General features: G+C 38.6%; 2 protein-coding genes across 2 annotated transcripts; one reads left to right on the top strand and one right to left on the bottom strand.

Annotated features, from left to right (window-relative positions):
• Positions 1-960: 960 nt before the first annotated feature.
• On the bottom strand, positions 961-4294 carry LOC126798534 (endoglucanase 11). Its single transcript, XM_050525536.1, has 5 exons — positions 4087-4294; positions 3758-3970; positions 3469-3669; positions 3110-3370; positions 961-1754 (listed from the first exon to the last, which is right to left on the bottom strand). The coding sequence occupies exons 1-5, from the start codon at positions 4285-4287 to the stop codon at positions 1086-1088; spliced, it is 1545 nt and encodes a 514-aa protein (XP_050381493.1). The 5' UTR covers positions 4288-4294; the 3' UTR covers positions 961-1085.
• A 2872-nt stretch (positions 4295-7166) lies between these two features.
• On the top strand, positions 7167-9600 carry LOC126799312 (probable plastidic glucose transporter 1). The gene is given in 7 exon segments (XM_050526492.1): positions 7167-7185; positions 7188-7352; positions 8343-8489; positions 8576-8649; positions 8754-8842; positions 8940-9054; positions 9150-9600. Coding segments are annotated over 7 exon segments (810 nt in total). The 3' UTR covers positions 9351-9600.
• The last annotated feature ends 1396 nt before the right edge of the window (positions 9601-10996 follow it).

Genomic DNA, 10996 nt, shown 5'->3' with positions numbered 1-10996 from the left:
GATGCTTTCCATTTCATTATCAACATAAAAAAGACAGAGAAAATATGGAAAACGAATTCTTCATGTGTTTTCTCTATCATCTACTTAATACAAAAATGACATTACTTCAAAGTTCAAATGAATCCTCATAAAGATGCTAACCTTCATATCAACTATATTCATATGCCACATTCTATTAAATACCTCCATCTGTCTTTTGTTATTTGGATTCTCAGAAGCTTCGTTTCAAAAAAAGTTTTCTACATAACACTCAAGCCGAATAAACACCTCAGTTAACTCGAGATATCTCAGATATATCAGTCTCCCAATCCCATCAGGAATTACCTTCCGAAATCACTATGAGTAGAAGTCCTAGGACTTTTCACTTGGAAAATGAGACTGTAATGCATGGAGATGTTAGCAATGAATCCCTTCCAAGAAGCATAGCATCCGGAACTGCAGAAAATCGAATCAGATACTGCAGGTCATTGTCATTGTTCATAACTTCATATCTATCCTGCATCTCGCAGCATTTTATTTTTTCTTCATTATCTTTCTTATAATAATCTTGGAAGCAAGACCTCACTACTAAGTCGTCAAAATGTGCTTCACCTCACTCCGGTCTCTTTCCTCGCACAAAGATAATATTGGGTCATCCATAGGCGAATGAACACATGCCTATCAAGTGATATTTTTTGGAAAATATAGCAATCTCAAACTTGTGTTTTCATTTATGTACAAACTTGCTAGTTAAGTTCCTCTGGATTTGTCCATCAGTTTTGAAAATATTAATGTATTTAGAAGCTTATAACTATTTGCAGGAAGATATAAGACAATGACCACCATCATGGAATTAAACTTGCTCTGGCACCCATTTGAGTATTGGATAGTGGTTTCCTTTCAGCTACAATGCAGAACACTGTTTCAAAGTGAACATATGGAGCTTTATATTATGCTCATGTATTATAGACACTTAAAACAATGAAGGTTACAAAATGGGCTAGAACACCTTTCTTAGCTCAGCCACCATTACAAAATCAAACAAAACAAAACAAAGGGCTTTAACATGAAACCCAGGCACTCTGTTTTTCTGTTCCATATTATATCTAATAAGAAGCAACTAAACGCAAATCCTGACTATGATCCAACCCCTTTTGGACCTCTAATTCTAAAAACTTGGCAAAAACCCCAACTAATGGTGCTGTATTATATGTACATGCCTCAGTCTGCATATAATTGTCCCGCTGATCCAAAAATTTGTCTTGAGAATCAGGTCCTCCAACCAAAGCCCCAACCAAAACATTAGGGTTTGGCTCAACCCTCCCATACCAGTTATCATACCCTTGTGTACACCCAATGAACGCTTTGTTCTCTCTATAAGACACCACAGAGGCACCTCTGTGGTGCACCCGTTGAGGGTAGTTTGAACCATAACCCACTAAGTAGCTCATGTTTGATGGGTTAGATCCCAAAATGTAATCAACTTGTGATTTTGCAAAGCTGAGGATTTCTTGGTGGTCCACTGTCCCTCCATGGCAGCTGAGCTTTTGGTTCGAGCTTTTAAGGATATCTGAATACATGGTTAGAAGAAATGATGCTGTTGAAACATACTGCATGTTGTTCCATTGCCTTATGTACAATAGTCCTGCTGGTGTTCTTTCCATGTTTTTGGTGTCAATGTTCCTGTTCAGACATGAACAGATGTAGTACTCGGCTTTCGATCTATATTTTTCCAGTATAGGACTGTGCTTCTTGTGCTTCTCTTCGCTAAGCAACTGCATAAGAGAAAATGAGTTAGTTCATAATTACATAGCAATGGGCTCCATGTATATTATTAGTAAGATTCATTATGCACAGTTGATCCCTGATATAACAGATATGAATTGTACTCGTAGACATAAGCATGTGAGCCATGTGTTATATGCGTCTACATAGATTGTTTCAGAACTATTCTCTCTTTTTGGGAGAGTTGAGTACACCAACCAGCAGTAAAAGGTAATAAGATCAAAGAATTTTATCGAACACTTTACCGACATTACCTCTTTGTCTACATATAAACGTTACATTCTTCTATAATGTGAAGAAATATGATTGATTTTGACATTCTAGACATGAATGGACTTTTACAGATCAAGAATTATGAATGCAAACTAAATGAAAATTCAGATCAAACGGTTTTTGGTTAGAATATGCAGAGCTGGAGAGACTCGTGCCTCATCTACAAGAGTCTTGGCCTTAAATGAAACCAAGCCATTGCATCCACTCACTCAGTTCCACAAAAGGGCCACCCACACATGTAAATATGAAGGCTCAGTCCCCACTTAGAGATTTGAAGACAAGATTGATTATATCAGCGACCTTACTAACTAAACTCTACTATTCCTAAATGCAGCACATCATTCCCCCCCCCCCCCCCCCCCAATCTTCACTTTCAGAAGCTCTATTCCTCAGTCCAGGCATATCAGCTTTGAGATTTCTACAATCACTATGCCAAAGTGGCAGGCTTTTGCTTAGAATCACATAAAGGCAGAGCTGCCATGCACAGCATTATGTTTGCACATGGTTTTGTGCCGGAAGATAGCTTCCATGTTACTAAATAGTTTTGGTTGAATAAACTACCCTGGTTATATGCCTTAATTAGGGGTTGCTCCTTGTACCTAATCTATAAAGTGTAAAGGAGTTCTTCAAAGTTCTACTAATATTATTTCAAGTTTGAATTCTGGAAAAGCAAAATCCAAAAAGGATTTGAGCTAGATTGCAAAACTGTGGCGCTATGACCTAGCTAGGCAACCATTAGACCGACCAAGCAAACGGGTTAATAAAGCAAAAACTTTACTTGTTGCAATACGACCACACATTAGCCACCATGAAAATCAAAATGAAGCAAATTTACGACTAATTAATCTTAATAGTTTTTTACACTGGTCTCAAATACACACTCGGGAAATCAAAACAGACGAAATTAGCAATTTTTGACATTTAAAGAAATACCGTTCTGAGCAAATTTGGTCACAGTTTGTTTTGTGCAAGTATATATAGAGAGTATAATTATAAATCCAATAATTTGACTAAATTAATGAAGGTTTGTGGGATTAGGCACTCTGACTAAATATGAAATTTGGGTGTTTACCTTTGAAGCAATTACTTGAATACCAGCATACTTAACGTCCCAGCTGAACTCTGTTATTGCCCAACCAATGCCTCCAAAATTCTCAGCCTCGTTTATTACATACCTCAAATACTCCTCATTGTCGGTGGCCTTGTATAGCCACAAAGCTGCCCACAACAACTCATCTTTGAATCCACTCACCGACGCATAGTAGCTCTTCACCACTCCCAGCCTCCCCTCCTCATCATACTTTCCCCTATATTTGTCCCCAAACTCGAACAACTGTACATTTCCCCTATATTAAGCACTAAGCGCGCGTGCAGAAATGATAGTTATAAATAAGTAACGCGCATAATGTGTGCTTATTAAATTAGTGTTACCTGTTGCGCGTGGTGTAGGAGGAGGTGGGCGTAATGCGGGTTCGTTTTCTTGAACACCATGGCTGCGGCTGCCATTGCGGCCGCGGTCTCTCCGGCGAGATCTGACCCTGGATTGTTCTCGTCGATCTTGTACGCCTGCCGGGATGTCGTCATGTCCTCTGGTCTTTGCCAGCAATAATGGTCAGTGTCTCCATCACCCACCTGTGACAATGCCACAACTACATCAAAACATGTCACCTGGCATGGCTAATGTAAAAATACTAATGAGGCAATGCAGAAAACTACTTACCTCAGCCCACAGCACATTTGGACTAGTGTGAGCTTTGATGAAGTAATCCGTCCCCCATTTGATGGCCTCCATTGCGTGCTCGAGCTCACCGGCGTCGGCGATCTGCTGCCGGTATTCGATGACACTCCAGGACAGCATTGTCACCGTAAACGCCATTGGCAGTCCGAACTTGACGTGGTCACCGGCGTCATAATAGCCTCCTACCAAGTCTACCTAATTAACCAATTAAGATCATAAAACACACTTACTACTTAGTAAAAAGCATTAATATATGGAAAACGACACATTGCCACCATTGCGTCAACACGGTAGTTTAAGTTGTACATTACCCCTTGTTCTAGGCCGTCGGTGAGGCCGGAATGGTCCCGCCATGTGACTCTCTGGTTGTACGGCAGCCGGCCGGAGCGTTGGGACTCGAAGTAGAGGAGACTCTTGGCGAGGGCGTCGCCGTAGTTCATAGCTCTGGCGGTGGTGAAGATGAGAGAAACAAAGCACCATTGTGCAAACAAGCCATAACATTTCTTCACCATTGTTGTTCCCCTTCAAAAAAGAGTAGTGAAGGGAAAAATGGGGGAAACCGGGAAAGTGGCAGAGAGGAGTATAGCTCACTCTCTGTTTTTTTTTTCTTTCTTAGAAATATTTCTCTCTCTTTCTGCTTCGTGTGAATTGTGTTTTTAAGGTGTGGGAGAGGGAGAGGGAGAGGGAGCTAGGTGTCCAGTGCATGTGACTGACTAAACTTTCACACGAGACTGTGAGAGTGACTCTTAACGGAGAGCGTGATATTTGCAACGGTTTCAAGCACTTTTCGATCTTGCCAAATATAGAAGAAGAGCTATGGTGATCTTCAATTCACCATAACTTCAGTGAAAATCGACTCTTTATTAATAATCAATATGAGTAAATGTATTGTACTTCGAAAAAGTTTCTACTTCCTGATAGTCATCGGTTGTCTTTCAAGTTATTAGAGAAACAAATATGACCACCTACTTGGTGTTAGTCTAAATCAGAGATCGCTATTGTCTCTTCGATTAAATGTTATTTGATCTCCAGGAGCATTGATATTTAACCAATTTTGTATTGAAGAAAATAAATAGAATGAGAAATATGTGTGGCATGAGCTAATGGTAAAAGGGCCATCGGCTTTAATTTTGTTGGGTTATATTGTTTTGGTGAAATTGGGTTATTTATACCGACTGCCCGACACATGATTTAAAGCTAATAAAAGCTTGATGTATGGAGATTGGCTCAGATGTCCATGAATTTTGATTTTCTAAAGATTGCTTCGATCAGAAGATTAGATACGTAAAGAGAGTGATATACATATTTTTGATTTGGTGGTGCAGAGGACCATGGGGTATAGGGTATAGCGAAGAAGTTTCTTCTGCGAAACTATATATATCATTCTGGGTATTGGAGACGGAGGTGTGTTCCGAGTTGTCACCATAAATGGTATTCGGGCAAGGTTTAGGATTTTGTCTTGCAAATAATTATATAATTATGCTTGTGCGTTGCGTGCGTTTTATTCGACCTTCGAGTTAATTGGAGTCACAATTGTTACAATTGCATACTCGCAGTTACACCATCAAAGACAGAAGCTAGCCTTAATTTACTGCATGCTCGAGTAATCGAGTTAAAGGCTATTTGATTGTCAATCACTCAATCTACGTACAGTTCTATATGCACCATTTTTCAAACTTGATCTTACAATTCAGAAAAGAATGATGCATACAACGACTAGCTTAACAAACACAAGTAAAACGTATCAAAAAAAAACAAACACAAGTAAAAAGCTAGGTTAAAAGTCTCAGAAAGCATGATCGACCGGTACCATTGCCACTGTTCTTGATTACATTCAACGAAAAATGATGTCGTTGGTCTTTGTACAGTGTTCTTGATTCCCATCATGTCATAATCATAATATCTACCACGCAGGAATATAACAAAAATATCAAGCGCGCAACCAGAAAACTGAGGATCAGTGATCCATATTCAAGGGTTTACATCAAAGATTTGAAAATTAAAAAAACATAACGAGGTTGAGTGCTCATTAGACCCGACTCATCATGATTATAAAACCTTAATGATTCGACGTAAAAGGTATCTAATTACGTCTTAATCCCTCTAAAGTCTTGAAGGCAATAAGCTCCTGGTTTCTAGTAGTGGACTCGCGTTGACGTATCCGTCAAGCCACGCCAGAGCTTGGGCTCCCGAGAAAGCAGTTGTCGGTGGCGAAACTACCTTCACGTGGAGGCGGCTGAACGTACGGCCGTGGCCCTCCCCTAATTGCGGAAAGGGCTACCGGCTGAGCAGGTGGAATGGGGGAGCACCGATTGACTGGCGGTGGACCTGGGCTTGTTCCCTCGCCGACAGCGCGGGAAAATTACGTAAACAGTAACTTTGATTTTTCAACTTTGTGAGTGATGGGCACGGGAATTGAGATTTTCCAACCCAAAATTAAACGGAACGGGATTTGCGCATGTTTTTGTTCCGGAGAAAATGTCCATGATAGATAGACGAGTGTGCCTTCTTTCGCGCCGAAACTGGGTAACTAAGTTTGACTTTGAATTACTCAACGAAAGCTGTTGGGTTGGGCCTAGCTAGATTTGCCAAAATGGGAAACTAATATGGGCATAGACAATGAACTGAGGCCAGAGTAAAAGCCCACTTTTAGTCAGGCTAGTAGACTTGAGGTTGGTTGAGCTATTCTTTTTCTCTGTGGAAGCTCACCATTAAAATGATAGCTTTTGTACAGTTTTCTAGCTTCAAACTAATTTACATTTGGATTTTGTTGGTATGGAACATGTGAGGAAGACAAAACCATATTAGTTTATAGATGGAAAATACAGTGGTCAGACTAAATTGAACTTAATGTTACATATATAACACCCCTTCCTAATTGATTCAAATGAAACACCCAAAACACAGATACAAGAGAGTGTGAAACCAAACAGCTGGACTCGAATGAGAATAAGCATGATCTGCTAGTATGTCTGCAATACAATTTGCTTCAGAATTTGATATTTGTAAGAGTTCTGATCATGCTATTTGTAGTCTCTGCTCAACTTATATTGTAGACCTCGGCATATGATGCACCAGCCTTCTGGCCATTCTTTTTAGCAATACAATCTATTTGATCTAACAAAAGCGCTCTTTTGTGATGACATTCTTCTCCCCAGCCACAAATTTCCTTTCGTCCCAAAAAAAAACATCCAAATTTGAATCTTCCCTCGCTTATCCAAACCTAAAGAGACACGTCGTATTAGTTATCTACTCTCAAATGGGTCCCGCACTCATATACCACTTGTCATTACTATATTTTCCTCCCTTCACGACGATCCCGTTCGTCGAAATGTGAACGACTTCTTCTCATCTCAGTCTATCCCAAATTTCCTAAAACAACAGTGATCCGATGTGGGTGGCTACCGTCCCCTTCTTCCTCCGATTCCGACGATCCTCACCACGAGGGGTCCCAATCCCAACCTCTTCTATCACTCCCTTCCCAAACCACTCTCTTTTCCTAATCCCGTCCGCCTCAACATGTACAGAGCCTGGGCGGCCAAGAAGCAGCTTCCTCACCTACGGGTTCGAAAACCAGGTCAAAACTATTCCCATATCTCTAACCTATCGATATTTAATCTAGTAGGGTTGGTCTAGACTCGCAGATTGCTCCAACAAAATATAGGGGTTCATTAGGAACCTTGTGTCATATTGGCACGTGTCTTGGGATCATTTCGTCACTCTTTCTTGGAATTCCTGCAGAGACTGATCCACACTGGTGAGGTTATGTTCCTTACTGTATCTTGTTTGCACTTGGGACTTCAATGATAGAGGACTTCAATGCCCTATCTAAACATTATTTTAGCTGTGCATTTTTTAAGCATAATTTTCTGTTTTGGATCATTTATGGTAAAACCTCACGGGAATGGGAAATGCCTAGGACTCATCATATGCTAATTGTTTCTTAGGTGGAGGACAATGCTGTATATTGCAAGTCCCTGGATTTGTCCTTGCTCTTGGAATGCAATTTTCTGTAGATAGCCCTCGTTGGCTATGCAAGGTCAGACTATTTATCCTTCTTTATAGAAGTACAGAGAGTTTTCTTCTATGTTATTCTTTATGCTGTTTGTAGTTTTGTACAGGTTGGGAGATTGAGCAGAGCTAAAGAAGTGATCAAAAATGTTTGGGGAGCATCTGAAGTTGAAAAGGCGATTGAATAATTTCAATCAGTAATCAAGAATGATGGCAGTGATTTGGAAAGCATTTGGTCGGACCTATTGGAAGAGGCAAACTTTAGTTGTGTCATGTGTCTGTCATATAAAGGAATCTTTAGGTTGAAATTAGAAGATCATTTGAAAATTTATGCCACTTGACATCCAAGTGATCTAAGAATCTGCATCATAACTGAAACTTGAAAAACTACCCTTGTATTGCTATAGTATTGATTTGATAACTGTAGAGACTTTTATATTCTAAACTCCTTGATTCTACATGTCCATGATTCTTCAATAATAATCGAGGCATTGAGTTCACAATTAGACAAATAACCAATTATGAAAGTACTCAGACATTTTTTGTGTGATTGCAGTTGCATGCATAGGAGGTGGGCTTTTTGTACTTCAACAGTTTGTGGCTATAAATGGAGTTCTCTACTTTTCATCATTTACTTTTCAAGATGTTGGAATTATCAATAGTGCTTTAGCAAGCTTGCTTATTGGTGTCACCAACTTTGCAGGTATGAGATGTTATGTATCTGTATGTTTGTGGAGTGAAGTATGTTTCTTAACCAATGCCTCATTTGCTTGCTATTCATCATTGCAGGAGCACTTTGTGCTTTGTACTTGATTGATAAACAGGGAAGGCAAAAGCGCTGGATTGGAAGTTACTTAGGAATGGTGAGTTGACTAGTGAATGTTTTGTAGACAATAAGAAACTTACACAAATAATTGTTAAAGGTGGATACTCTGTTTATGAGTTTAAATATTTAGTCTTTGTGCAGGCACTTTCAATGTTTCTTGTGGTCTATGCTATCAGTTTTCCACTAGATGATGAACTCGGTTACAACTTATCAATACTGGGTACAGTCATGTAAGCATGCGTTGTCTTGGTTGATGCATTCTACCAATCAACAAACTCTGTTGAGAGAGCCGTCCATTGATGTTCTTTCTTGTTGGCATTTTCTTAGGTACATATTCACCTTTGCAGTAGGAGCCGGCCCGGTCACTGGACTTATCATACCAGAACTCAGCAGTAGCAGATCACGTGGCAAGATCATGGGATTCAGTTTTACTGTTCACTGGGTGAGCACTTAAGTTTTATTTTCTTGAAACAATGTAGACAGTTTTGACTTCATATTAAATTTGTAATGGCATTTTTAAGTGTCATTGTATTTCAGATTTGCAACTTCTTGGTGGGTTTATATTTCCTCGACTTGGTGGAGAAATTCGGAGTTGCTCCAGTTTATGGTACCTTTGACGGAGTTTCTTTGCTTGCGGCTATATTTTCGACCTACTTTATAGTTGAAACCAAAGGGCTCTCCCTTGAGGAAATAGAAAAGTCGCTAAGCTCTGATTTCATCTCTAGAGACAAGAAGTGATTTCATATCGACACTTGAAGATTCTGAAGATCGGAATTGTCACGATACATCATAGTTCAGGTTAAAGTTTTCACGGTGGAGGTTCACAATTTCAATACCTCATTTCACGTTTTGTTTTCAGGCCCTGTCAAATGTTACATTGTTAATTGAAACAAGAATACGATCTTTTGTGAAATCAGATAGTAAGTACGAAGATGAATTGTTACTATAGAAAAAAGAAATTATTTTAACTTCAATAGCTATATAGTCCCTGAATTTGAGGGTGTTATACTGTTAACCTCAGCAGGCTAAGGGCCTATATTTCTTTTAACCAGAATGATCCAGACAGCTTCTGCTTGTTAAACAAATGATAATACGTTTGCTTACGGCAGTTTTCACATTAAAAAACTGATAATGAAATGCTTGTGAATTGTTAACATGCACCTTAAATTCAATTGGACTGATATCTCTTTATTAAAGAAGCAAATCTGTTAGAAGTTAGAACTTAGTAAAGACTAGAAAAGCAATGACCTCGGTTGAGTTCAAGGTTTAAAATCTCCCCGATATCTAATATATCTTACGATATCTCCATTTAAAAAAAAAGATATATTTTAGGGGTAAATATCTTATTTTTTCCTATATATGTGATATTTTTCCGATAACATAAAATATCTCCGATATTTACGATATATCTTCGATATTTTAGAGAAATATCCTATATATTTTATTTAATTTTTTTTATCTCAACTTGAGGATGTCTTAGACTTTCAGAGAGAAGTTTTTTTTAATTAATTAATCACATCCATCCTCAAGAGATATACAAAAAAAAAGACTAGAAGAGTAGTCTCTCAATCGGCTAATTTTTAATTTTTCGTAAAAGAAATCTAGATAATGAGTGAAGGTTCAAATCTTAACTCTTAAGAGTCAAGCTATATTAGTGACAAGTGCTCTCCTTGACCTCGATGATGAAAATAACAACCTCTTTCACACGTCATAGAAAATGGATTGATTTTGGAATTGATGTAAATAACGTATTATCTGATAAAGTTAGAGACCAGGAAAATGATAATGATAATGATAATGCTAGTGTGTAGGACAGCGTACCAACTCCAGATAGTTCATATGATAATGGTGGTGGTGGTGGTGGTGGTGGTGGAAGTTGACAAGGTGGTGGAGATACAAGGTTTGAATATGGACAATCTTATGTAGGTAGAGGATTTGAGCAATTTACTTGTGAAAGTAATTTTGATCATACTACTTAAGATAAAGATCATGGATCTAGAGCATGTGGTCATGGTGAGCAACAACATAGTAGGTGCGAGAGGAGGACAAAAGGAGCTATTGATGATCAAAGTATTACATCTGATGGTACTTTAGTTGCTTTAAGTTTTGATTCTATATTAATAGAGCACATAGTATAGTGGGACGTCAAACGAATCACATGAAATCAAGCTATCAATCTGGTTATCCTATTTATAATTATGATCAGTTTGGAGAAGTATATGATTAATTATCAAGTTAGATTTATCTTTACTATCATTTTTTTGGAAAAAATATGAGCAGTTCGGAAGAGATATGTCTATCATGTTAACTATTACAATTTGTATTATATGACCCGTATGTCTGGACGTATTGTAGTTTTGTTGACCAACGTGCGTTTTTTCAAA

The sequence above is a fragment of the Argentina anserina genome, chromosome 6 (genome assembly GCF_933775445.1).
Source record: "Argentina anserina chromosome 6, drPotAnse1.1, whole genome shotgun sequence".
In the NCBI taxonomy this organism is placed as follows: Eukaryota; Viridiplantae; Streptophyta; class Magnoliopsida; order Rosales; family Rosaceae; genus Argentina; species Argentina anserina.
The sequence above is the reverse complement of the archived record's forward strand: the minus strand, read 5'-3'. Positions and strand labels throughout refer to the sequence as shown.

Excerpts from the sequence above, each read along its gene's own strand:
- LOC126798534 (XM_050525536.1), bottom strand. The coding sequence starts at position 4,287 with ATGGTGAAGAAATGTTATGGCTTGTTTGCACAATGGTGCTTTGTTTCT. Across the intron at positions 3,670-3,757 it reads CAAATGTGCTGTGGGCTGAG|GTGGGTGATGGAGACACTGA; the intron begins GTAAGTAGTTTT and ends GCATTGTCACAG. Across the intron at positions 1,755-3,109 it reads TTCAAGTAATTGCTTCAAAG|TTGCTTAGCGAAGAGAAGCA; the intron begins GTAAACACCCAA and ends TCTCTTATGCAG.